At 51.6% G+C, this 27,873-nt stretch overlaps 1 protein-coding gene across 2 annotated transcripts; it reads right to left on the bottom strand.

Annotated features, from left to right (window-relative positions):
- Positions 1 to 1,276: 1,276 nt before the first annotated feature.
- On the bottom strand, positions 1,277 to 26,358 carry CHAF1A (chromatin assembly factor 1 subunit A). Of its 2 annotated transcripts, XM_045545103.1 has the most exons (15): positions 26,232 to 26,358; positions 23,908 to 23,958; positions 21,691 to 22,565; positions 16,263 to 16,319; positions 14,117 to 14,346; positions 13,551 to 13,611; positions 12,753 to 12,821; positions 10,814 to 11,040; positions 10,174 to 10,342; positions 9,937 to 10,017; positions 9,132 to 9,224; positions 7,877 to 8,132; positions 7,224 to 7,687; positions 2,595 to 2,691; positions 1,277 to 1,755 (listed from the first exon to the last, which is right to left on the bottom strand). In XM_045545103.1, the coding sequence occupies exons 1-15, from the start codon at positions 26,281 to 26,283 to the stop codon at positions 1,655 to 1,657; spliced, it is 2,883 nt and encodes a 960-aa protein (XP_045401059.1). In that variant the 5' UTR covers positions 26,284 to 26,358; the 3' UTR covers positions 1,277 to 1,654. The 2 variants fall into 2 exon arrangements, with proteins under 2 accessions (XP_045401059.1, XP_045401067.1); XM_045545111.1 differs by lacking the exon at positions 16,263 to 16,319.
- Positions 26,359 to 27,873: the final 1,515 nt, after the last annotated feature.

Raw genomic sequence — 27,873 nt, 5'->3', positions numbered from 1 at the left:
GTTGATTTGGTACAGTAGCCGCAGGACGCGCACAGGGAGACGCGCCTGGGTCCCACAGCTGACTGGCGGAAGAGGGGTCTGCACCTGGGGTGGGGGTGCCCGGGCCTGGGCTCTTGCTGGCCCCTAGATGCGCCCCTCACCCTCACCCCAGGCTGGCCCATGTGGCTGATCTTCCTAAGGACACCCGGGTCTCCTCTCTCTAGACTGTCCCCAGAAGCCTGTGGCCACTGCCACCTGAGTGACAAACTCAAAGCTTTGAGGCCACAAGTGTGATTTTTGTTTGAGACAGGGTCTCGCTCTGTCACCCAGGCTGGAGTGCAGTGGCCTCATCATAACTCACTGCAGCCTCCAACTCCTGGGCTCGAGTGATCCTCCTGCCTCAGCCTCCCGCATAGCTGGGACTACAGGTGCACCACCATGTCCCCCTATGTGATTTAAAAACTATTCTCCTCTTACAGAGGATTGAGTCAGGAGCCTTTTCATCACACTTGGGCCACCAGCAGCTGCCTGTTTCCCTGCCATGTCACCCCAACCTGTCCACTGCCCTATCTCGGGCCCCAGCACTGCTCTGGGGGGTGGTGGATGCTCAGCCTGAGAACAGAGACCCCTCACTCTGGTCCCTCCCATGTTCCCTATGTGCCCCCAATTGTCACTGGGAACCAAGTTGTCAGATGTCCAGTAAAACTAGTCTAAGGGACTGCACAGGCATGTGGTTTCTGCTTCAGACACGTTCCTGTCCTGCTTCCCGGCAGGAAGGCCTGGCCCAGGTCACACGTGTTCCTGACCAGTGGGGATAGATGAGGCTGCCATGGCGGGCAGAGGTCTGGTCCCCTCCCCCTGCAAGTGCAGTGTTTGCAGCCCCACCCAATGGGGCTGGGGAGGAGGGCGGCCCTGGCCTCGCCGTATCAATGCTGAAATGCTCTGCGTGTGCACAGCCAGCTTCTGCCCCTGTGGCAATGGGGACAGAGACACCTCGACCCTAGGGCAGGAGGATGCCACCTCCTCAAGACCCAGCCCTCCTGGGACCCCGAGACATTCCTGACCTTGGGGCCAGTGCTCAGTTGAGGCACGTGACCCAGCAGGTCTCCAGGAACACACTCTCCTTGGCCACCCAAGGGCGGAAGGGGGCTGATGTGTGCCGAGGGCTTAACAGAAGGAGGGAGCTCCTGCAGGGCACGAAGCTTGACGGAGACGCCTGGAACCCACGTGGGGCTGGACTGCAGGCGAGTGCATGCCCGCTCAGAGAGACACTACTCAGAGACGACAGGACACGGCGTCAGGGCTAGACAATAAGTTTATACACTCTCATGCTGCGCCCAGGCGCCCGCGTCACAGCAGCCGCGCTGGTGTTTCAATTCATTTACAAGCATTGGATCCCAGCTTGTCCCTGAGCCTGGGGGTGCGACAGGCTTCCCCATACAGGCCATTACGTCTCAATAATGCTTTATTAAAGGGCAGATTAATATGCAGCTTTTGAGGACATTTTTACAAATACCAAGAAGAACCAATCAAGCATCTTATATAAACTTTCCGAACCTCCGAGGAGGCCTATGAAGCAGGACAAAGTGCTCTTTACACAAGAGTTGGGTCTGGTCTGCATCCGAGGATACCGCGACCACACTATACACAAACGTCACCGGCCTGGTAGGCGTCCTCAGGAGGCGCTAAGAGGGCTCGTGGGCAGGGGGCTCTCACTGGTGTCCATTCCCACGACAATCCCAGCTCCGGAAGTGGTTCCGCACGCGGCCCGAACCTCTGGGGGCGAGAGGGAGGGGTCTTGCACTGGCCGTGCTCAGGCTCCCTGGCTAGGAGCCCCCACCTGCTGCCAATGGGGGCCCAAGACAGCCCTGGGAAGCCTTGGGGCTGGGACCCTGATCCCACAGTGGGAAGAGGGGGAGGCTCAGGCTGCTAGTGTCCTGCTGGAGAGCTCCAGCTGACATGACCCACCCTCACTCAGAGCAGGGGGTGATGTGGGCCCCCTTCCACCACGCTCACTCCCCCAATGTCTGCCCCAGCGCCTGCGTACTTCCCTCAGCTCTTCAGTGAGCCCTTCCCTGACCCCCAAGTCATCCAGCCCATGCCCCCGGGGCACTGTGGCCACAGCAGCCAGTGTCAGCCCTGTCATCGTTACTGCTGCTGCATGTCGGCCCTCACATCCATGCCAGGGCCTTCCTTGATGCCACTGAGGGACCAACGGTTTCAGCCACACATCTGTCTCACACCTGTGCAGTTTCTGCTGTCACTTCTCAGTGAGCCTGACCCTCCAGGAAGGCAGGAGGCTCCCGAGGCAAAGTTGAGGAAACTGAGGCAGCACCAAGGCTGAGGGGCGCACACCTCAGGCTCCCAAAGCCACAGATGCAGCTGCCCTGCCCTCCTTGGAGAAGCTTGTGCAGAGGCTGTGCCTGCAGTGGTGCCCAAACAGCCTCCCCGACAGGGCCTAGGCTGGAACCCGCTGCCCAGACCCAGGCAACCTGCCGGCCTCAGCCGTCTCTGGGCTTCAGCTCAACCCTGTGCTGTTTATAGAGCAAGGGTTTACAGAGCAAAAGTCCCCCTTCCCTGCCAGTCCCAAAGCCCAGGTGGGGGAGCCCTCTTACCCCCAGCATCCAGGACATCCACGATCACACAGTCACCCTCCTCATCCTCCTCCTCTTCTGTGTCCGCCTGGAAGCCGTCCATGTCCTCAGCACCGACCTAGGCAGACAGGGCGCACGGCTGTTGGCGGAGCAGGAGACGTCCACGCTGGCGCCCTGGAGGCGGCCGTGTCTCTGGGGCCTTTGCGGGGGCGGGGGGCCCCTCCCCCTGGCTCCCCACACACTTGGGAGCTCCCAACATCCTGGACCCAATTTGGCAAACTGTCCAGACGTGAGAAGTCTGTCTGAGAGTCTAGGACCAGAGGAAAACTTCGCAGGCTCTCGAAAATGAATTAAAGACAGATCTCCAAAAACCACCACCACCATCGTCTACTTCAGCACAAAAGTACAGTCTGAGCTGCTTAACGACGTTTCGGTTGATGATGGATCACGTTACACAATGGTGGTCCCATGAGATCATGGCACCATATTTGTGCTGCGCCTCCTCTGTGTTTAGATATGTTTAGAGACACAAATACTTACCATTGTGTTGCAGCTGCCCACAGTATACAGGACAGAAACCTGTTGTGCAGGTGCACAGCCAGGAGCAACAGGCTGCACCAGGTGGCCTAGGCGTCTAGCAGGCGCTGCCGTCTAGGTTTGCCTACGTGCTGTAAGGTTCACACAGCCACGCACTGCTCTGAACAGACCCCTGTCGTTAAGCCATGCCTGTCTGCAATTGGTGAATTGCTTTTGAATCAAAAAGAAATTCTAGATTTCTGGTTTGGTTTGAAAGAGCAATTGATAAACATACATTCTTCTCTGAATTTATTATTTTAAAGAAACAACTGAGAACTCAGCCAGTCTGTGTTTTCTTCCTTTGCGCATCTCCCTGCCTCCGCCTCAGCTCCGGACTGTCTGTTCAGTGGAGCTCTGCTCAGACCAGGTCTGCAGGCGAGAGCCCCGCTGGGCAACTGTGCAGGGGGTCCCTGCAGGGGCAGGGTCGGGTGGGGAAGGCCTCCCCCAAGGGTCTGAATTTCCAGTGACATTGGTGAGCTGTTTTCATTTGCTTTCATCACAGAAAAATGCATCAAGTGGCAAACGTGCGCCTCCACACGTGTACTCATGCTCTCTGGGAGAGAATAAGAAAACCGTCGCAGTAGAAGGAGATGCACTTATTTCAACAGGCAGGGTACTTCTCAAAACATCAGAGCAGCAACCTGGTTTCCTGGCCTGGCGTTTAAGAGCATAGCATCTGGCCAGTCGGGGTTCACCCCTGCAGCCCTATCAATTCCTGGGGTGGGGAATGATCCCGCGGGGTGGGCAGGGCCCGCCCTCCCCAAGGGCATTTCAAAGAACTATAAGAGGCCAGGCTGTGGCTCATGCCTGTAATCCTAGCACTCTGGGAGGCCGAGGTGGGTGGATCATTTGAGCTCAGGAGTTCGAGACCAGCCTGAGCAAGAGTGAGACCCCGTCTCTATTAAAAACAGAAAAAAATTATATGGACAGCTAAAAATATATATAGAAAAAATGAGCCAAGCATGGTGGCGCATGCCTATAGTCCCAGCTACTCAGGAGTCTGAGGCAGGAGGATTGCTTGAGCCCAGGAGTTTGAGGTTGCTGTGAGCTAGGCTGACACCACAGCATCTAGCCCGGGCAACAGAGTGAGACTCTGTCTCAAAAAAACAAACAAACAAACAAACAAAAAGAACTGTAAGAGCCCCTAGACTCTGCTAAACAGCCACTTGGACCTGGAGGTGTCTGCCTGGGAGTACTAAGGAAAAGGAACAAACCCTTTTCTTCAGAGCCGGCCCCGCCATATGGGAAATGCAAGCATTTGACCCACTGGGTTTTCTTTGGATCCAAAGCCTTCCAGAGCAATCACCATCCTTTGCCCTCCTGGCACAGGCTTTAAAACATGATGCCAAGCCCCACTGTGCTCAGAGCTGCAGTAGCTTGTGCTGGCGGGAAAGCTGCCACCTCACTGCCACCACCGCACGCGTGTGCTAAATGCAGACAGAAGAGCCGGGACTCTGGAGAACAGCAGTTAGGAAACATTTAGCAACTACGGGAACAGAAGACGGTTCTTTCCCTGTCGCTCTGATATCACAGGATGTGTTTTCCTGGAGAGGACAAACAGACCCTCGCCGCATTTAAAAAATTTTAAAACCGAGGCCCAAAGAGCTGAAGCGCCCTACGGTGTCACAGACACTCGGCAGCAGAGCTGGCCCTGTTGGTCCCACTAGGTCAGGATGCCTGCGAACACCGATTCTGAGCGCTAAGTGAAAAGATTATAAAGCTCTTAAAAATGAAAAAAGGCCAACCTAATCAAAGATACATAAATGCACCCCTCTGCAGTTCAGCAGCAGCTCTCCCTCCACTCCCGCCTGTGCGGCCTGAGCCCACCCACATGAGTGGCAGGGAGCAGGGGGCCGCGGGTCATGGGCGTGGGCAGGTGAGGCTGGCCTTTCCCAGACACCAATTCTCTGGCCCGCTCTAGTCCAACCAGAAGCATCTTCCCTTTCCTGGAGGTTAGGTACCCGAGGTGCCTACCACCCACCAGATGTAGTAATTCACCTACAGTGTTTGGCGTGATCATTGTTTTGCGTGGACAGAAATGCAGGTTACATACAGTCACGAGGACAGCCTCAAGGGAAAGATTAACAGCAGCACTCAGGGATGTAGAGCCATGTTCCTAACGGGAGGACCGAGGGACAAGGCACTGTGCCCCACGCCGGGGAGAGGAAGAGCCTCCCCGTCAGACAAGGTGGGAGTGGGTGGGGAGATGCCATCCAGGGCTTGGGCTGCTACAGGAGGGGACAAGGAGAGCCTGACAGAACATCTGAGCACAGGGGTTCCCCAGGAGGGTGACAGGGTCAACGGCCACAAACACTGCTCAGATAATGACACCAACAAAGGGGCCCTGCTGGCCCCAGTCACCTTCCATCTCCCTACGCTTGTCTCAGCCAATGTGGCCATGCTCAGGGTCCGTCTGAGACCATCTGGGTAACAGTGATAATGACAATGACACAGTCCTGCTGCTCAAACAGGCTTGAGAAGATAATGAGTCTACAGAAACTCGTCATTTTGGGGAAGTGTTTGTGGGCCAATCCCGTGGGTGCCAGACCAGCTAAGCCATGTCCACAGGTCTCAGGGGAGCTGGGTACACCCGTGCCAAGCTGTGTAGGGACAGGGGCTCTGGGGAGCGGCAGGAGCAGCTGTGTCATCAACACCCCGGGATGTCCTGATGCTCCCTCTTGCTGTGACAGCTCAGGTCTGCAACAAAACCACATGTGTCTGCTGGCAGCAGGGAGATGGCTCCCCAGGAGCAATTTCTCTCACCTCCTTGCCCTTAACAACCCATTTTAACACAGGCTCGAGGCTCCCCGAGATGCGTTCCCCTCTGGAAAGGGCAGTCAGACTGAGTCGGGGGACCCTGGCTTTTGTGCTGCCTTTACCCTGTCCTCTACAGTCCAGTCTCAGAAAACCTGTAACTCCATCAGGTGTCGGCCTCAAATGAAGGCCCAGCACTCGTGGGGCAAAACAGGTTTCCAGTAGGAGCACATGTAAGAAAAGAAACTCCGGCCAGGTGAGGTGGCTCACACCTGTAATCCTAGCGCTCTGGGAGGCCAAGGCCAGAGGATTGTTTAAGGCCAGGAGTTCGAGACCAGCCTGAGCAAGAGCGAGACCCTGTCTCTACTGAAAAATAGAAAGAAATTAACCGGACAACTAAAAATATATAGAAAAAATTAGCCGGGCATGGTGGTGCATGCCTGTAGTCCCAGCTACTTGGGAGGCTGAGGCAGAAGGATCGCTTGAGCCCAGGAGTCTGAGGTCGCTGTGAGCTAGGCTGATGCCACGGCACTCTAGCCTGGGCAACAGAGTGAGACTCTGTCTCAAAAAAAAAAGAAACTCTGTTACACTCACAGCTCAGGGAGGGCAGAGAGCACACACTGAACACTGATGAAGCCTATCTGTGGCCGGGGCCGGGCTCCAGGGGCCCCAACTCTCTGAGCACAAGGGTTTCCCTTCGCAGGACCAGGGAGCCTCCCGCTACGCGTCCCACGGCCGGTGCACCTGCTCCTCTGAGCCCCTCATCAGTCTGTAGTCACACAGCCACCCACCCAATGGGCTGCTGTAACCAGATGGCATCATGTGCCTCCCTGCGTCTATGAGATGCGTCAGGGTGCCTGGTGCCGAAAAAGCGCTTAATAACTGTACTCAACGAATGCAGAAATAAAGAACGAAAGCACAAAAATAAAAACCTGACCGCATGGAATATTATTCAGTGTGAAAAAGAAATGAGCTATCAAGCCACAAACAGACAAGGAGGAACTGCCAATGCATATCACTAAACGCAAGAAGCTACATACTGTGTGGTTCCAACTGTAGGACATTCTGAAAAAGGCAAAGCCACAGAGACAGTAAAAGATCGGTGGTTGCCAGAGGAACGAACATGTACGCACACGGGATTTCAGGGCAGAGAAACTTCTCTGCACAATCCTATTACGGTGGACACATGCCATTCTACGTTTGCACAAACCATATGTAGAACACTCAGGACCAAGAATAACTGCTTAAAAGTATTTTCTTAAAAAAAAAAAAAAAAGTGTCACAGCAGTGCCCCACCCCCACCCCCCACCGACCCCTCACCTGGCCGTCGTGCCGCCGCTTCTTCATGAACTGGGTGATGCACATGCTGCCCGCCGACTTCCTCTTCAGTGAGATGGGCGTCCCCTGGCCAGGCCCCGTGGCAGCGATGCCGCCATTGTCCTCTCTGGGGGCCGAGGGCACCATGGTGACGTAACTCCACTGGCACGGCACGGGCAGGTGCTCCTGGTCGAAGCTCCGCAACACCTGCGGGTGGACGTACCAGCACATCCTGAAGTCCGGTCGCTTCTCATACACTGAGTTCTCAGAGATGATCCGCTTTAGCCTAGCCTTGGAGGGGACAGCGGTGTCCACGGTGGGGGTCTGTGGGCGGGAAGAGGAGGGACTCGGGGGGCTGCCGGCATCCCCGCTGAGCAGTCCCCGGCGACAGTGCTCCTGGAACTCGCGAATGATGGCCTTGCTCCCGTTCACATTGCCATGCAGCAGTGGCAGCAGCTGGGCCAGGACTGGTGGGAGGGGGGACACGAACGTGAGCCACAGAGACGGGGCAAGGAGGCAGGACTGCACAGGGCTCCTCCACCCTCACTGAGTGCCGGCGCAGGGATGGGCAGCCCGGTACGGGATTTAAGCCAGGGCAGTGCCCACACAACTAATCCCCTGCCCATCTCTCCCTCCTAACGCGACCCCTCACTCACTCTGCTGGTCCCTCTTCTCCCTCTTGGAGGCCTTGGGCGTCTGTTCCTCCTCGGCGGGCACGGGCTCCAGGAGGCAAGCTGTGAACTGCTGCAGCACCTTCAGGTCAGTGCCAGCACAATCCCTGTCCGCCGCCCACACGCAGCCGATCTTCACGGGCTGGAGCACGCGGAACCGCTTCCCCTTGGCCAAGAACTCGTCCCATTCCTTGGCCTTCAGCTTCTGGCGAACTTTGTGGTTCTCTGGGTCAGCGCACTCCTGGCAGGTCGGGAAGCAGAGGTTTACCCGGGGGTCTCAGCCCAGCCATTCCAGTACCCAGAGGAGGGGATGGGGTACAGTGCTACTCAGGGAGTCGGGGCAGGGAGTCCAGCCAGTGGAGGACACACCACCTCCACAGGCACCCACTGTGTCCTAGTCTTCCCTCCTCTAGCCCCATGAGGAGAGGACGCAGGCAGAGAGCATTTCTCAACTGAACAATAACCCACACCCCAACTTCTTTGGGTAAGTCACAGATACTAATATTTTAAAGACCTCATCCACTAGGCCTTTCTTAAGGCCACTCTGAATTCCCTGGTCAATGTGGGATCATGGAGCTGTCCAATAGGACCAGGCCCCTGCCCATACGCCCCGAGACCACCCTCTGAGACAGATACTTCTGAGGGTGTGGTGAGACCCCATCAGGCCACCCTGGTCAGAGATGCAGAAGGAATGCTCGCCCTTCAAGCCCGACCCCGCCAGACCTCTCACTGAATCCCCACCCTGAAATCCTGCACCCCAACGGGACTTTGGAACTCCAAAAATGACTTGCTCAAAAGTTCCACACTCTTACAGAATTTAGACAGTGGTGGCGGGCAGGCCCACCTGCAGGGACACGGGGGAGCCTCCCTGAGAAACAGGAAAGTTTTGATTGTGTAAATGCGCTCTATGGTTAAATGTCACCAAACTGAATACTTAAGGTGTGCTTGTGTCGTAGTGCCGGTGAACTGTTCTTCGGCTAAAAAGGTTTCCATCCTTCTAATGCACGGGCCACAGCTGCTCCCTCTCCTAGGGTTTCTGCTCCTACAGCTCCCCTCTCTTGGAATCTCCTCTGACCTCTGCAAGGTTCTCCACCCTCCCAGGCAAAACCAAGTTCTGGTTCCCCACTTCTGCAAACTGACACACGGAGAATCCCCCCAAGGCTGCAGTGAAGGTGAGGCGCGTGCTGAGTCACCTGTGAGCAGGTAGGGACCCACTGTCACCACCCCTTCCCTCCCTCACCTCCATCACGCCTTCATCCTCAGACAAGTACCCGTGGGGCACAAAAAATCCATCATCCTCATCTTCGTCCTCGCCCACTTCGTCGTCGTCATCCTCAAAAAGAGAAGAAAAGGTAAATTCATCATATAGGAAAACAGAGTACTTGCCTCATTACGAAAATGTAAACCTGGGCTGGGTGTGGTGACTCACACCTGTAATCCCAGTGCTTTGGCGGGAGGATCACTTGAGACCAGGAGTTTGAGACCAGCCTGGGCAACATAGTGAAACCCCATATCTATAAAAAAATTTTCCAAGTTAGCCAGGAGTGGTGGTGTGCTCCTGTAGTCTCAGATACTTGGGAGGCCAAGGAGGGAGGATCATTTGAGCCCAGGAGTTGGAGGCTGTAGTGAGCTATGATGACACCACTGCACTCTAGCCTGGGTGACAAACCAAGACCCTGTGTCAAAAATTTCTCAACATTTGCTACATGTAGGGCTGTTCCTATAGACACTGCGAGGGTCAGCACAAACCCCATTAGGTCCCAGCGGGCTTGGGGAGCCAGGCAGAGTGGAAGCACAGTAGGCCAGAGGTGAGAGAGAAAGGGGTGTGTGGACCACAGTGAACTGAACTCCAACCCACAGCTGCCAGGCACGTGACTGTCCCCAGAGGAGGTTTTCCAAGGGGAGCTGGACATCCAGATATGAACTCTGGGTTTGGATTTCCAGGCCACACTCCAGGTCAGACACCAGGCGTCTGTGAGCAGACCCGGCTTGGGGCCGCCACAGCCTCAGGTTCAAAGTTGACATCGCCCCAGGCCTGTCCTTACCCCTTCGCTGTGGGACAGGGATTCCCCAGGCTCCTCCTCCTCCCACTCCTCATCGCTGTCCACCTCGTAGTCCAGGAACTTCTGAGAAAAGAAACCCAGGGGTGTCACCATCATCTTCAGGGTGGGAAGAGAAGGGCCAAGTGAAGCTAGTGCACTCTCTGGGTCTGAGAGACCAAAGCCAATGTGGCGTGATGGGAGGGCAGGGGGAGCACAGAGCCACACCTGCCACCTGCTTACCCTATCTTGGGCCCAGGGGTCCCGCGGGCGGATGACCACCGTATGCTTGTTCCATGTGCCCCAATACGCTGGCCGGTGGTTCTCGCAGAACTGCAGCAGCTTCATCCTGCCAAACTTCCTCCGCTCGGGAACGCTGGCAACCTCCCCGCTCTCCACAATCACAACGTCACTGGAAAGGGAAAACACTATTCTCAGGAACCTGCTCACGTGCCACCCGGGGTCTCCTCGGTGAAGTTGGCCACAACACTCCTGAGAAGTCGGTGATCGTAGAGCAGCAGCACCACCTATTCCCCAAGAACGGTAAGGGGCAGGGACTCGGGAACGCACACCAAGGGGTGCAGCTTAGTGGGAGACAGGGAGGGAGGGGCCCAGGTGCTGCCCCACAGCATCTTTAGTAAGGGAGGGGTTGCTGTGAGAGACATGCATTGGAGAGAACAGGAGGTGCCCTTCAGTGGAGACCAGCATAGAGACAGATCCCTCCAGAGACAGACTGGAGGACTGGGACAGAAGGGGAGGACGGCCCGAGGGCCGCAGCAGATCACAGTAGGCCGGGCCGGAGCCCCTGCCCCAGGCTCCCCACAGCTCTGACTACCGCCCCTGGGCTTCTCCAATGGGCACAGGACAGTCCCCGGGCTCTAACCTGTTAACGATGTCCGAGTTCCGGTTGGAAACCGTGGTGGGTCCCGACCTGAGGGGCCGCCGGCCTTTCAGATCTCTCAGGAAGGAGAACTCCCCACTCTGCCGCTGGAGGAGCTGGTCCAGCTGCTCGCAGAGGTCGTGGTCGAAGGTGGCCCGACACCGGGGGGCAAGAACCATGTGCTCTTTGATCTCAAAGGGGGCAAACTTCCCGCAGGAGCCGGCCAGGGTCTGAAATCAAGGCGAGACCTGATGGGACCCTGAGCGGTGCAGAGGATGAACCTCAGAACCTCAGACACATGGCGGATGGGCTGAGACTCACCCACGTGCTGTGAGTCCGCTTACACCTTTTGGGAGAAGACAGAGCTACAGGGACAGAGCAGATCAGCAGCTGCCAGGCCAGCGTGCATTGAGGGACTGATCACAGGGTACTGTCTGAGGTGATGGAAATACCCTATGCCTCACTATGCGATGATCATGTAGCCCTGTAACAGTTGTCAAAACTCACAAGTCCTGAAAAAGCCTGTCCTCCCACCCCTCTGAGCTGGGACCAGATGCTAGGTCCTACACCACCGTGCCCAGGTGAGGGAACCGAGACCCCAGAGCCACACTAAGGTGGCTTATGACACACAACAGACTTCAACGCTGCAGCCTGGTGTGAATCCAAAACATTGTGTCTAGTTTCTTGGTCTTGGCCCTTTGTCCATGTGGGTAGACTTGGGCTCCCCTTCCTGATCTCCTCCAGCGTCCTCAGCGCCTGCACCAGTGGATGCCAAGCTGGCAGCATGTGAGGACGGCTGAGGATGGCAGACCTCAGCGTTCTGGCCGCATGCAGAGCCGTCGGAGAACTACTAAAATCCCCGAAGCCCAAATCGAGCCAGTCAGAGTCTCTGGGATGAGATCCAGGCTCTGTTATTTTTTTAAAGCTCCCCAGCCATTCCAACGTGCAGCTGAAGCCAAGAACTGGTGGTTTTTTTTCATGAAAGGGTGCTGGGAACATTCCTTGTCCGCATGGGGAAAAGCAAGGGCCCAGGCCCTCGCTGTGAACTCTGTGCCACCTCTGCAGCGCCACTGACGGGGCATACTGCCACACCATTGCTTTACGAAATGTTGCGCAGCAACGAAAAGGAATGGGGTGGGTGGATCTGTGGCCATCATTGCATGGTGAGTGTGCACGTCAGATTGTCATGCTGTGCACCTTGTTCAACCACTGCCAGTAAACATCTTGAGATAAAAAGACAGAGCCACAAAAAAAAAAAAAAGGAGAAATAAGAATACAATACATCTAAACACACCAACACAGCAAAAGGCAAAAATCGAAGACCCGGCTAAGTAAACCAAGGAGGCAATGTGATAAATTCGGACTAACCCTGAATCATAGGTGCACATAAAGACAATGTGTGTGGGGGTGGGGTTTAAGTGCACAGAAAGAATCTGGAAGGAGATGGGCCCCTCTGGAGGAAGGGACAAGGCAGGCCGGGGTCTCCACAGGCAGATGGTGGCTTGGAAGGTCTGAACGGCCGAGTGACCCACACCAGGCTGGGAAAATAAACTCTGCTGAATGTACTTTTGTTTCGTAGCTATGCCCACCCCATCTCTCGCACAAATTCCCCAGTAAGGACTATGTCATCTCCTCATGCCCCAGTACGAAACCGTTCATGAAGCAGCCTCTGAAAACAGCATTGTTTATCAATGCACCACTTTTTTGCCTTTTGGGGACAAAGCAAATGACAAAATATTGAACCTGCAGACTTTACCAGGAATAACCATGCCCGGGGTCCCCAGAGGCTCCCTCCCTGCTGATGAAGGGGAAGCCGGCTGGTCACAAGGTACCTTTTGTTTTTGTTTTCCCACTGGAGCACCTCACTTGTGAACACCCTTTCATGTTTGAAAAGCAAAGGCCTCACAAAGCACAGAAACTGCAGCCAGGGCAAGCAGCTCACCTTGGGGGCCTGCGGGGTCTTTGGTTTCTGGAAGAACCTCGTGATCTCAGCCTTCTCTGCTTTAATGCGCTGCAACGTAAGAGAAGATGATGAGGAGGAGGAGGAACAGATGAGGGAGGACAGTGTGTGTTTTGTTTTTGGTTTTTTAATTTTTTTTTTTTTTTTGAGACAGAGTCTAGAGGGGGCTAGAGTGCTGTGGTATCATCAGAGCTCACTGCAGCCTCAAACTCCTGGGCTCAAGCGATCCTCCTGCCTCAGCCTCCTGAGTACCTGGGACTACAGGCGCCACCAAGCCCAGCTAATTTTTCTATTTTTAGTAGAGATGGGGTCTCGCTCTTGCTGAGGCTGGTCTCAAACTCCTGGCCTCAAGCAATCCTCTGGCCTTGGCTTCCCAGAGTGCTGCAATTTCAGGCATGAGCCACCGTGCCCAGCCTGACAGTGTGTGTTGTAAAACGTGCCAAGGCCTCCCAGAGCTGAATCCCAAGCAGTAAGTTGAAGGTACGATTGGGATTTCAGCTCTCAAAACCCACCGACCAGCAACCGTGTGCCAGCCAACCTTGAAACATCAGAGTCGTCCTTATGGGCAGCTGTGCCATCCTCGGCCAGGGGATGTGTGACAAACTGGCAGTGAGAATAAGCCACGAGAACGTATCTAGACAGATGCTTCCATCCCTGTGGGAGCCACTTGCTGTCCCCAGATCAAGAGAGCATTAGGCAGCAATTTAGGGAAGGACCCTACTTAGGACACCAGCTTCTCCAACGGGCGAGAGCACAGATGCCCCATGGGAAACACTCTACCTTTTCTTCTTCTCGTAACCGTTTCTCCTCTTCCTTTTTCCTCTTTTCCTCAAGCTTGGCCCTACAAAAGAGACAGCAAGTGTGATTTCAGCCAACCCTGGGCTTTGGTTCTAGAAGTGACCGCAGTGCCCCACAGTTATGTACACAGTAAGCATTTCACTTTGCATTAAAGGAATGTAAACTACGTTCATGTTTACTACAAGGCTGTCACATGCTCCACAGTAGACCTACATTTACCAAGGGGCTATTACAATAGGTCTCTACAAATAAAAATGAAAAATAGCTGGTAAAATTTTTCCTGTGACTAGAATATAAGAAAATAAATGAGCTTCAGCTTAGCAGGTACACGGTCGGCACAGACAAGCCCAAGCTCCTTCTTGGAGAGCCCGAGTAGGCTGGAAGAAAGCAGAAGGAGGGTCACAGGAGGATGGAGCCACATGCCCCACGTGTGAGAGGGAGGGAGGGAAGGAAGGGAGGGATAGAAGGGAGGGAAGGAAGGGAAGGAGGGAGGGAGGGAGTGAGGGAGGGGAGCCACCGCCAAGGCTGCAGCACTGGGGCCCACTTACTCCAGGGCCTCCTGCCTCTCCTTGCGCCTCTCCTCCTTGAGCCGCTGCTTCTCCGCCTTCTCCTTCTCGTCCTTCTCCCGCTTCTCCCGCCGCTCCTTCTCCTTCAGCTCCTTCTCCTCCTCCCTCCTCTTCTTGGCCTCCTCCCTGGCCCGCTGGGCCTCCTCTTTCAGCTTCTGCTTTTCTTCCCTCTTTGCCCGGAGCCTAAGCTGCTTGCCCAGGCGCTCCTGGTCCTACGAGACAAGGCCGAGGGTGACCCTCCTGCCAGAGTGATTTGTTTTTTTGTTTTTTTTTTGAGACCGGGTTTGGCTCTGTTGCCCAGGCTGGAGTGCAGTGGTGTCATCATAGCTGGCTGCAGCCTCCAACTCCTGGCCTCAAGTGATCCTCCCGCCTTGGCCTCCCAGAGTGCTGGGATTACAGGCATGAGCCACTGCACCTGGCTGGGAGTGACTTTTTAATCTATTATATTTCCTTCAGTCAGAAGGAAAATGATAGGAATTGGCCGTTTGTCCCAGCACCTTATGGCGATTCAGTACAAGATTTACTGAAACACAACCTTTAAACATGAGGCAAAGCTTTTTTTTTTTTTACTTAATTAGGAAACAAATTAAAAGGAGGCATCCCTCCACCCCTGGATCAAGGTCTCTCCTGCTAGGTCTGAAGTGCGTTCATTTGACCAAAAAGCCATGGTAGAATAAGGACACGAAAACACCTACAGGTTTTGCCTTCCCACCTTTGGAACAAACACATTTCCCTCCACACTCGGCCTCCCCAAACTACCAGACAAGGTTTATTTGATTTCTTTTGAAATGGACAGAAAAGTGAAATGAAAAGTGAGGCAAGAAAAGGGAACCTGCTAGTTAAGTCTTAAAACAGTGGGGGATAAACGAAAACACAGAAAAAACAAAAGCCAACCAAACAAACAAAAAGCCAAAATATAAAGTTTTCTCTTTGAAACCATGCCTCTGGATACAAGAAAAGGTTAAGCCTTAAGGAGGGATGAAGAATAATCTCTCCACTAACAGGGCAGGGTCATTTCACAACTGAGTAGTTGGGGGTAACAACCAGTTTCTTCTGTGTTCTTTGAGGTAGGAACACTTGACCATGTCCGTTCCTCCTTCCAAAGACGTGGTGTGTGGCCCGGGGAACTGAGGAATTACAGAATCTTAAATTAACGTGGAATAAGTTCACCTGCCTGGCAGAAGGAGCAATCACCTCCCAACACAGCACGAGCTGATTCTCACAGGACAATCGCCCACCCAAGACAGGCCCCGCAACGGTCAGGGGCCTCACAACTGGCATTTGGTTTGGGCGTAAGACTGTCTGCCCTCGTCTCTGAGGCAGTGTTCTCAATCTACCCCCATAAATCTCCAGCTGCTTTCACAGGAGCCACGGGGGCATGCCCTGGGAGATGTCTGAGTGTGCGTTTCTTGCCAAGTGTCCTGCATGTCTGAACGTGGTCACTGGTCTGAACACGGAGACTGTCTGTATGGGGTGGTGACGGGGGAGTCTCCTGCCCTGCTGCTAAATAAGAAATCAGAGGTTTCTAGAAAATCAGAGATTGATCAGATCTCTTCGGCCCCCTCGCACATACACAGCTCTGAAATTCCAATAAATGACATAAACTGAAAGCAGAAAAACCAACCCAAACTCTAACCCACAAAAGCTGAGTGGAGCCACAGGAGACACCCAGTGGCCACAGTGGGGGGTGGGGAAGGCCTTTAAGCAACAACCCCCATTGTTGTGTGTGAAGGGAAAGGGGTGACACCCCAGGTAATGGAGTAGGGGGCTCAGCAGCGAACCACTAAACAGTAATCACCCAGCTAGTGCAGGGCCCAGGATCCTGGGAAGGCTGGCTTAAAACACCATGGGATGTTCCGCTATTAGACAGTGGCAATGCTACTACCACCACTAACAAAAGCTACTTGCAGAACCTTTGGGTTTAGCGCAGCTAAAAACAAACACTGCAGTCCACAAGGCACAAGCCTGGTTACCCGGTTACATAAAATGAAGCAAGAATCAAAACAACAGTCAGAAAAAGCAGGGGAAAAGGTGAAAATGGGACCAGAGGACGTGTAAAGGGCTTTGCTCACTATTAATGCAAAAACCCACAGCAAGCTAATTTTCTATTTCGGTGAAAATGTCTTACTCTTTGCAGTCTGATCTTGTTCTTCTCTGTAGAACCTTTGACGCATCCCTTAGTTATCTGAAAGGAACGACATTGATTTTTAAACACAGACTGCCCCAATGACTTCCACACGCTCACTGAGTCGCAGGGTCTGGCCTCGGAGAAAGGGCGGGAGGGAATAGGCGACCTTCTCCACTAAGAACTTCTCTGCAAAGCGAGAAGAATAAAAACTTTCCCAGGTGACCAGTTTTCCCAGCAACATAACACAAGTTTCGCAGTGGGGTCACAAACTCAAGCTAACATGCACATACCCCTGCATATCTGGGTCCGGGTAAGGAGAAAGACTGTGGAGGCCGAGAAACAGGGCGGGCGAGCCCAGTACTGTTAACAGGTGGCTGGCCTCGCGACAGAGAGAAGACAGGGTGGGCGGGTTTGTGGCACATGAGAGAGGACCTGCCTGTCCACAGTGGACAGAGATCTTATAAGAACACGGGGCCTGGGGTGTAGATCCTTCCAATTTGTCCAAGGGAAGCTGACCCCGTGAATTTTATCTGATTTTTTTTTTAAGTGATGTTTTCGGGATGGTTTCCTGTGGGCCACCAACTTACACCTTCTGTGTAGTGAAACTCTGTTCTTAGAACTTGCAGAGAGAGCTCAGGACGAAAGGGCAGCTTGCAGGAGCAGAGATCACGTCCAGGGGGCCCATATTCCAGGGCACACTGTTCTCTACCTCCCAGCTCCGACTGAGCCTGGGCTAGCAGGGATCGAGGAGCACACTGACTTACTCACCGTCTGGCTACAGGATCCCAGGTAGGAACGAGAACGTGGAGTCTGGCCCTTGGCCTCAGTGATCTCCCAGCAGGACCAGGAGTCCTGACAACCCAACTATTAGCGTGAAGGACAGTGGGGAGAGGGGTGAAGGCTGGGAAGGAACAACTCCCCAGGTTCACTCTAGACTGACAGACTGAGGCCCAAGTTGGGTGGAAAGACCAAAGGCCCACTTTCCTGGCAGAGGTCTGAAAGGTTGACAAAACTGTGCAACAGTGATTTATCTGGGAAAGCCGACCCCTGCCGAGGACCTCTCATAGAATAAACCCTGCAGATTATCTCGGGCAGATGGCTTTCTCACTGGGGTCCTACCTGATTCTCTCTGGACTGAACCCTTCCTTTAGGGGAGGGCTGAGCAGTCTTAAGAAGGCATGTGGCCTGGTGTGGTGGCTCACGCCTGTAATCCCGGCACTTTGGGAGGCCAAGATGGGAGGGTCGTTTGAGCCCAGGAGTTGGAGGCTGCAGTGAGCTGTGATCCCACCACTGCACTCCAGCTTGGGCGACAGAGCAACACCCTGCAAGGTTGGGGCGGGAAGCATGTCTCCCATGCTGGCAGCGGCTCGGTCACTACTGTGATGAGGCAGGAGCTCTCAATCTCTGCTGGCCTTGTGGCAGAGGAACGCCAGTCCAAAGCAGTCTTACCCAAATGCTTAAGAAAAAGCATCTGTCTCTCCATAATCCACTTTTCCTGCCAAGTCCATGGACTTCACCCCCCACACTGAAGGATTTAGCAGCAGAGTTTGTAAGATGCTGTGCATGTCTACATTGCTGCCCTTTGTGTTCAGAGATTACAGCCCAGAATGTGACTGCTGGACTCCTGCAGCAGAGTATGGGGGCGGGGCAGGGAAACAAATTTACTCAGTCCTGCCCGTACTTGAATCTCAGCTGTGGAATCTGGTGCCTTTTACGATGCTTCCCCTTCACTGTGCATCAGGGAATGACAGCGTCGACATGACCAGCTGCTGCCAGCTTAGTAATATCCAACGACTGGAGCAATTACTACTTAATTTAAAACCAGTTGTCTCTTCTGCTTTAGTAAACTTTCAGATGGACCTTTCAGTCTGATACAACTTCATCAGCTGGAAATTTGACCCAAGTGTTTGCAGATCTCACTCTCAAAATTGCATGCAATGCCGCCACACATTACCCATCTGGAGCACAGCCAGACAGCACCCTCGTCTGCCAAAGACACAATCCTGGATCCCAGAAGGAAGCTAAACCATGAAAATCAACCATCTTGAGTAGTCAAGAGGGAGCTCACCATGTCTGGGCATTAAAATTCCTGCACATTTTTTCTTTTCCAAGAGAAACCTCTCAGGGCTTATTAACTCTGATTTTATACCTAAGGGTCTCTAATGTCTAAGCCCAGAGCAGATAAGCAGCTAACAGCAAGAGGGCCAAGACAGAGGGAAGACACAAAACCCCAAATCCATCCCACTGCACTAGGGAAGTTGGAGAAAACGAATGCATACGATGCTGTGAGCTGGCAAGAGCTCGTTCTGTTACCACACAACAACAGCCCGAGGCTTGTCGGCAGGTAGAGGAAGCTCATTACAATTACGGTTTTGTCAGGGGCCAAGCATAGAAACACCAGAAATACCCACCGGTGTGGATGACTCTGTAAACCGCAAAGTATCCACACCGCAGGTGCGTAACATCACAGGCAGAGAGAGAGCTCTGCATCCCAATATAAAAAATATCCAAGACACCCTTGAGTCACAGAGAAACATTTAAGGTTATGTATTCTGTAAAGAAACAAAATGATACTGTGTATTTCTCAGGGATCTCTCACACCCAAGCCACAGAAAAATGTAATGAAATATAACAGGATGGTAAGTAACGGCAACCTCCAGGGAGGGCTAAGGGGCCCTCAGGCGGTCTCCACTGTTGTTTTTAAACACGGAGAATTTCATACTCCGATCATTTCAATTCTACAGGAAAAAGTCCCAGCAATCTGGACTCATTTGGCACAGAGGCAGGCCAAGGATTCCAGTAACAGGACTGCATCGACATCATCACGTATGGCATGAAAATCTCGGTCCCCAGTAGAACAGGCTGAATTACAAGTCTGGTTGCCAACCAACTTGAGAAACATGTTTCCCACATGGTAAAATGCTCCAACACTAAAAACGAACTCCAGCTATTCCCAAGTCCCTGGTGAAAAAAATAAACAAAAAAGAAAAAAAAGCAAATGAAAATTTAAAATAAACAAATATATAAATAAAAAGCAAAAAGACTCTGGGATTATCTTATAAGACTGTTCCTAAATCATTGGTTTTCAACGTGGGAGTCCCCCAGAACCCTGGAGATCTTAAAAACAAACAAACAAATGAACAACAACAAAACTTGACGCTCCTTGGGAGGGGACAGCAGGAACTGCATTTTAACAAGCTCCCATTTTCTATTTTAAACAAGAAAAATACAAATAAGGAAAGCAAACAAAATAGAGGGCCAATGAATGCCTAGGGGCTCTAAACACAGATTTTTCTGAACAAACTCAAAGGTGAACAGACCTCCGTGACAACTACACACATTACACAGCGAGATGGAACAGTCTGTTAGCTTCCAGCCAAGTTCCCACCTACAGTTTGAAAAGAATGGCTGATAGGGAGGGAAGTGGAAAAACAAAAGTATCCCCAGAGTAACAGGAGTGGGTGTTGGGGGAGACTCGTGTGGCAGGAAAGGTATTAGAGTCAGGCAACAACTGCGAAGCCATCGAACCAAACCACCAAGAAATTCAGCGCCCTAGAAGCCACGGATGTGAACCAGAAGGATTGAGGGTGGGTGGGTGGTGGTGGCGCAGGTCTCCCAGCTGGGATCCTGGAGAGTCCTTACCCCAGAGTGCACACAGCAGTCTCCTGACAATCACTTCATTTCCCTCTCGTGCCTTTGGTGTCACACATCAGGGGCTCCGTGCCCACTCTCGTGACAGACAGGGTGACTGTGGCAATTTTCCACCCTGGGCTCTGGGGCAGTCCGAAGCCTTTGCCACTTGTGAATTATTTGGAAAGTTGTGATAATACTGTACTGCCTTCTAGAGCATTCCGAAACTTCAAGCCTGTATTCAGAGTAAGGCCTAGCATCCTGAATGCAGAGTTTTCTAAATTTAGCACGCTGTGTTCATATGCTCAGTTGTTTTAGAAACAACTGTTTTGGGTGGTGGGCAACAGTTAAATTGCTCCACGACAGTAGCCCACCATGTGACTTCCCAGTTCACACTTAGCTGTGGACATAAAAAACAAGCTTAATGGAAACGTGTGCTCGTGTCCTGTTCTCCAAGCTAATCGGCTGCAACACAACACACGCCAAAGCAGTTCTGCAAAGCAGAATTCAGGCAAGTGAGTGCACACAAGACAGCTGTTGGCAAGAGAGAACCTGAAGAGGGAGCCCTTTCTCCCTCTTGCCCGTGCTCCTCTCCAGGTGAAAGGAAAGATAAGAAATGGAGTCATTTAGAAAAACGAATCATCTCTTACAGACCAAAATTCAGAAAGCAGATCAAGGTTGGTGGTTTATGGTCCAATCAAACAGGTACAGTAGAGGTTAAATGATGCATCCCAGGATCCAATCTTATATAAAGAAGTAACACAAACAAATAAAAGAGCTTCAAAACCAAAAACACAAAAAAATAAACACCCTGGGGGATTCATGACTGATTTTAATAGATTTGCCCATAAGACCTTAAGGACAGGTGAGAACTGGCACATTCATCATTGTGCTGGTCAGAAAACAGAAACAGACAGTTCAAAGGTTACCCTCCCCCCCCTTAAAAATAGGGCCAGGTTCCTCGATCTTTTGTTCTGGTCACCCTGGTGAAGTGTTTTGTCTTTCTTTTTTTTTTTTTTTTTTTAAATTTTAGAGACAAGATCTTGCTCTGTCTCCTGGGCTGGAGTGCAGTGGCATCATCATAGCTCACTGCAGCCTCCAACTCCTGGGCTCAAGCGATCTTCCTGCCTCAGTCTCCCAAATAGCTGGGACTACAGGCGCCACCATGCCTGGCTAATTTTTAAATTTTTGGTAGAGATGAGTTCTCACTATATTACTCAGGCTGGTCTCAAACTCCCGGCCTCCCAGTGTTGGGATTACAGGTGGGAGCCACTGCACCTGACCTCTGGGTGAGGTTTTTAAAATGGGCGGCCAAGCTGAGGAGAGCAGACTACTGAATTCCCGGTTATCCTCCCTGCGGTCTTGCTGTCACTGCAGCAGCACTCAGCGACTTCTTACCCCCGACCACTCCTATATTTATGCTGGGACAGAAAGAAGGAACAGAGGGAACTGGACCTAAAGTCTGAAGCAAGGGGTTCTAGCGCCTCCTCACATCCATTATTCCCTGAAATGGCTAAGTTGACCATCACCATCGGTCAAGATGTGAACAACGATGGTTAGCACAACGGCAGGGCATCGTCCACACAAGATGCACCACGTCCTGGCCACACTGCAACGCACACAAAACTGAACACTTCACAGTTTCTGACATCAGGAAGAATTCTGCATCAGAAGTCACAAGGTCTAGTTTGTGTTCCCACTGACACGGCCACTAACCATCTGGGCAGCACGGTGGGAATGGAAAGCGCTCCGGGATCCGTCAGCACTCGAGTGCTGGGGTTCCGCGGGAGATACTCACTCTGCGCACAGGCGTGGAGGTAGGCATGGGGCTGATGCTGCGGGTCTGCTTTCTGGGAGCAGACGCCCCCTCGGGCGAGCTGCCGGGAGAGGGAGAGCTCAGGGATGAGTGGCTGAGGACAGAGTCTTCTTCGAGGCCAGACTCCAGCACCTCGCTCTCCGAGGTCACGCTCTTGTCTGGAGGTGTCATGGGGGGAGTCTTAGCTCTGGGAGGCCTCACAGCCAAGATATCCTGCAAGACCACCACGGGCACCTTCCCTTTGAACAGGATGCCCCCAGCTTCGCTCCAGCCGTCCCATTCCTTTTCGGAGCACGTTCTCAGGCTACCTGTCAGTTCCGGGCAGCTTCGCGGTGAACATTCCTGGGAGTCACCACTCCTCTCTGCACCTCCTCCTCCAGGGACAACATCCTCCTCCTCTGTTTTGCAAGGAATGTCTGAAAGGGTCTCTTCAGGAAATGCCAACTTGTCCTTCTGAACAGCCTTGGAAAGTTCCTGCTGAGCTGCAGCTTCTTCTATGACCCCGTTTACAGCCTCCCCGGAGGGAGAAGCCTCTAGATTCAGTCTACTGTGGTCTAAAGGGCTGTCGGGCTGGTCATCCGAGTCCACTGTCAGATCAATGATGACTGTGCTCTGGCCAATACTGGTTTCCACGCTACTTCCTAGAAAGTTGTCTAAGGGACCCTTCCCATTGACAAGTTTTGGCCTAAAGTCTATGTCAGAACCCATAAGACAGTTGTTTTCCAAGGTGTCCAAAGAGGTCTCTAAAGCAGAGACTTTACTCTGCACAGGGGTACTCTGACAGCTTCTCGCGTCATCTGGGCCATCATCGGCTTTCTCCTTTGGAACAAGATTCAAGCGCTTGAACGGCAGCCGGGCTGAAACGAAGAGAGGAGGTTGTCTTTTTAGTGAAGGTGCAAAGTGACAATCGCATGTTTAAAAATTACTAAACTTGTTGGGATTTGGGGGGTGGGGGGTGTTAATGGAATTTTAAAGTTTAAAAAGGACTATATTTTCATTCTGTACTTTTCCTACATCCTTTTTTTTTTATCTTTTAAAAAAAATTTTGTATCAATTTCTTTTTTAAATGTATTTCCTGATGAAATAGCTCAGACTGTAAACCAACATCCTATTTTCCAAAAAACAAAAACCTGACAAGCATTTAGCAGGGGTGTTACCAGAATCTCAAGAGAGACATTTTCTGATCTGTTCAAGATCCAGTTCATATTCCAAATCTATTTATAATGGGTGAAAATCTCCTTTGACAAGAACTGCATTTGGTTCTCCAGCAGAAAGTAAAAGGACCCGTTTGTGGAAAGGTTTCTCTTTCTGGCCCCAGCACCCCAGGCTCTGTCAGCTTTTCTCATCACTCAAACAACTACTCTCCTGGGGCCTGCCAGGCTTTGGTCTGGTCATAGGAGACTTCATGACAACACCTCTGGGAGCGAGGAAATTTGGATGAGTGAATTTCCCAAGAAGCCTCCATTCACGTAAAGGCCCAAGCATCTTTTATTAACCATTTCATAATGTAACAGACCAAATCAGTAAGGCTGTTCTTGGTCATTCATACTCTATCAGTTTATAAAACAAGGATGGCCTGGGGGTCCCTTACCACAATTCCCACTAACGCCAAACTTGCCATCTATTTGTCACAGGAGGCAGCAAACCAGATTAATAACCAAGTTTTAGAAACCAGAAACCATAGTTTTTAAAAAATATAATCTAGCCACTCATCTAGCCTAAGATTTAATGCATTCCCCGTTTTACACAAAAGCACTTGGGGACATTCATCTTCCTGTTAAACAGTGGTTCTAAGTGGGGGCAGATCCACCTCCCAGGGGACATTAGCAGGGGCTGTAGACATTTTTGGTTGCCACAACTTGAAGGAGGATCCTGACGTCTAGTGGGAAGAGGCCAGGGAAGCTGCTAAACACCCTGCAATACACAGGACAGCCCTCAGGAGAAGAAATTAATAATACCAAATGTCAATCGTGCTGAGGTTGAGAAACCCTCCTGCAGAGTTGGTGACCGCTCTGGATTTGCTGCTGGGAATCCCAGGAGATGTTACTGACTTAAAATGGGTCTACCAGGTTCCTAGTAAGAGGAGCAACTATTTCTGTCTTCTCTGGTTCTTTCTGATGCTTTCATTGAGGACCCCAACAGGATGCAATGAAGGATATAAATTAGGAACAACTATTGAACCCGTTTCCAGAGAGTTACCTTGTATTAACTTCTTAACTGGAAAAGCTGGTCTGTCTTTGCAATCCATGGCTGTGAATAAAAGCGTCAAAGAAGTTATAATTGAGCCAGCAAATAGATATGCAGAACCAATCTATGTACAAGGTGGTTCTCAACTGGGGGTGATTTTGACCCTTTAGCCCCCTCGGGGAGACATCTGGTGGTGTCTAGAGACATTTTTGGTTGTCATGATGGGATATGGCTCAAAGGGGTGCTACTCGCCTCCAGCGGGTAGAGGCCAGGGATACTGCTACATATCCTACAATGGACAGGACAGTCCCCCCGGACAATTATTTGGCCCAAAATATCAATAGGTTGAGAAAATCCCACCCTAGACACTGTCACGTTTTATTTTCTTTGTGGCACTTTGAAACTTTTGTGTTTATTATGTCTTCCCCCAAATAGAACGCCAGCTCTGATAGCAGAGAGACTTGTTCCATATTATAGCTACAACATCCAGCTCAGGGTCTGGAATATACCAGGAAGCCAATGAATAGTAACAAGAACAATGAAAAGTAGAATGAGTAAAAGTAGAGACAAGAGAAAACATCAGATTACCTATTTCACTGTGAACATGGCCTCAAAACACCCTCCTCTGACCCAGCCCCTCACACCATCACCAAATCTGTGCAATCAGAACCAAGTGTTTCGATGAATATCTTTAAATAGTTAGAATAAGTTTAGAAGCTCACACCTGCTAGGAGGTCTGGCTAGGAAAAATCTAGGTATTTGGGCTAATCTTAAGAATTTTGTGTAAAAGCTACATATAAAAGTATTTTTAAAAAGTAGACTGGAGCGTTCTAGGAAACTCCAGCTGCCCAAGAGGATACTGCCCCCCACCCTCTGCCATCCCAAGCTCAGAGAATAAAAGTTAGAAGATTCACATTTCCTTTCTACCCATTTCAAGGGAATGAAGACACTATCACTCTCCAGTTTTCAGTTACCAAAAAATGTGCATTTCCCCTCCTCTCAACTGAAGGATATATAATCTTTAGCCCATAAATTTATTTTCAGGACAACCACAAGGATTTATTAGTGTGGCCCTGAGTCACTAGTTTTGATCCAAGTGGAACAGAAACAATCTCCGGTCTACATAAAAAAGGACCTCCCCCCCCAAATCTGGACTGTCCACAGGTACACACACAATCCACACATATATGTATAAAGTTACCAATTTCTCTTTATTCTGAGATTACATCCCTTCTAATTTCATTTAATTAAAACAGTCTTTCCTTTTATGATAACATATGGTCATAGCAAGTGGGCTTTTTTTTTTTAAAGTTAAACATCCTAACTTGAATAAAAGATTATAGCTCCATGACAGTCTCAACTTATTTATATCATTACAATTTTATGTCTCTGTGAAATCTCAAAGTCTAGAAGCAACTAGCGCATTGGTTCTCAACCAGGGGGTGGGGTTCTGTTGCCTAGAGGACACTTGGCAAAGATATATTTGGTTGTCATGCCTTGGGGAGAGGGGTTGCTACCGGCAGGCAGTGGGTAGAGGCCAGGGATACTGCACAACATCCTATATTGCCCAGAGCAGCTCCACATGTCAGTAGTGCTGAGTTTGAGAAACCCTGGACTAGACTGGTTGACGTCCATAATAGTCCTTAAAATTCATTCACGCATTTATCAGGCACCCACTAGGTGCCAAGTGCTGGGGATGTAATGGAGACTCAAGCGGGGGAAAATGCAGTCTGGTCTCCTTTGGTCTACCATCCCACGTTTTGAGAACCCCTTTTGTGTGCTATAAAGCCCCCTTCCAAGACACAGAAAGGAGAAAGTCACCTTGTGTCATCAGGCAGGAGGAAGAATTTGGGAGTCCCAATTCCTTGCCAATCCCTACCATCTAGGCCTCTTACCTGGGCTTGCCTCGACCCGCAGACGCAGCTGTTCTGGTCCCCAAGCCCGTGTGACCTCGGGCCTCAGTTTCCCCACCCGCTGCAACATCCAACTTGGTCAAGGGACACAAACGCACTCGGTAACCTGCAGAGTCAGCCCTTTCGCCTCCCCGGGCCTCAGTTTCCCCTCTTGGTCTCACCAACCCGTCACCCCACAGGGCCCTGGGAAGGGCAAACGCGTCGGAAAAAAAAAATACGGTCGCAGCTGCAACAATAACGTCAAGGAGAGCGTCCTTTGGGACGCAGGGCCCTTGCTCGGGATTATAAGGCCCCAGGGACCGAATGCCAAGCCCGAGGGAGTAGGCCCGGGGCCGGGAGGCCCGTCCGCCTGCAACCGCCGCCTCGGGCCGCACAGGCCGCGCGCCGCGCCCCCCCTTTCCCTCAGCGCGAGCCCGAACCGACCTACGGCCCCTCCCCTGGCGCCCGGCGCCACGCACTCCGGCTCTTCCAGCATCGCCCCGGCGGCGGCTCGAACTCCCCCCAGACGGCGGAGGCGCGAGCTCAGCTTCGGCGGCCGCTGTTGCTCGCCCTCCCGCCCGCGCCGCTGCTGCCGCGGCCGCCGCGCTCGTATTTGGCGGGAACCGCGGCGACCCCCGCAGCCCGCGCGCCGATTGGGCGAGGCCGCGTCACGTGACAGCCCGCCTCGGGAAGAGAAGAGCGACGGGAACATCCTCGCGAGAACCGTGCCTTCCATTCCTCCTATGGCTCACCTATTGATATTCCCTCAGGGAGGCGGGGCTTCCCTCGGCGACCCGTCATTGGCTGGGAGGAGATGTCCTGCGATTGGGAGAAGGAGGTGTCAAGCTGGGAGTTAGGCACTGCGATTGGCTGAGCGCGTGGGATAGTCGGTAGGAGTAGGGCGGGGTAGGCTCTTGCGTCACCGGATGACGGTATGAAACTGGGATGAGGACTTTGAAGTTTTTAGTTTATCCTGATGGGAGGGACATCGGCTGAATATATCAACAGCAATTAGAATTACAAATTGCCTTCTATATGAACAACAAAATAAAGTTTGGGTAGCGCTTCTGAAGCATTTGACGTGCAGGAAACATATCCGGAGTGAATGAATGGATGGTTTTTGGTTTAATCCCCAGGAAATTTGCGCATGCTGTTTTCTCTGCTTAGGACAATCTTTTCGCAGCTCTTTTCCTGGCTAATTTCTACCTATTTTTCAGATCTTAGATCGACACCTCAAGAAGCCTTTCCTCCCCAATCCTACCAGCATCAAATGTCTACAACACTGTTTTTTTTCTTGAAGCAATTACAGCTGTATGTATTGGTGTGTTATTTAACGAATAAATTAATTTCTGTTTTTGTTATTAACTTCATGAGGGCAGGAATTATTCGTCACTAGACCCCAAGATCTGTCAGTAACTGATTATATTCATGTGTGCTATAATGTGTGCTTATAAAATATAAATTATATTTATTCGATAATTATGAGTGAAAGCATAAATATCATTTAATTGAATTGTGTAGCCCTGTTCAATCAACTGTTAGCCTCACATAGAACAGAGACCTTCAGTGTCAGCCTGTGTGTCTAGAAATAGCTTTTCTTCCCCAATTTAATCTCTCAGAAGTAGAGGTGAGGAGATGACATTGGAATTTAGCCCAAGTTTGGAATTCTAATGAGGTAGATTAGAAAATTATATCAATGGAATTGGTTGGGAAAAGTGTGGAGAAATAGAAAATTTGGCGACATCACTTTGGGCAGGTCATATCATTATCCAATGCCTCAGTTTCTCCATCTGATCCGTTAGGATGTTTTCCCTCCCTTCTCTGACATTCAGGAATTCTGCCATGATTTACACCAGTGGATCACACTTGAAGGTGTGTAACAGAGGCACACAGGCACTTTGAATTTCAAACTATTCATAATAGCCCTATTAGTATCTTGGTGTTTGAGGTTGGGGCATGTGTATTCTGCGCAACCCTCTGATCTAGTCTTCTACCTTCTGTTGAGGCATTTGGAAACTTCCAGCAATCATCTTCAGAAAATCAACCAAATTTGTCAGCAATTTCAACTTGAAGTACTAAGCACTTT

Source organism: Lemur catta, chromosome 1 (assembly GCF_020740605.2).
Source record: "Lemur catta isolate mLemCat1 chromosome 1, mLemCat1.pri, whole genome shotgun sequence".
NCBI lineage: Eukaryota > Metazoa > Chordata > Mammalia > Primates > Lemuridae > Lemur > Lemur catta.
The sequence above is the reverse complement of the archived record's forward strand: the minus strand, read 5'-3'. Positions and strand labels throughout refer to the sequence as shown.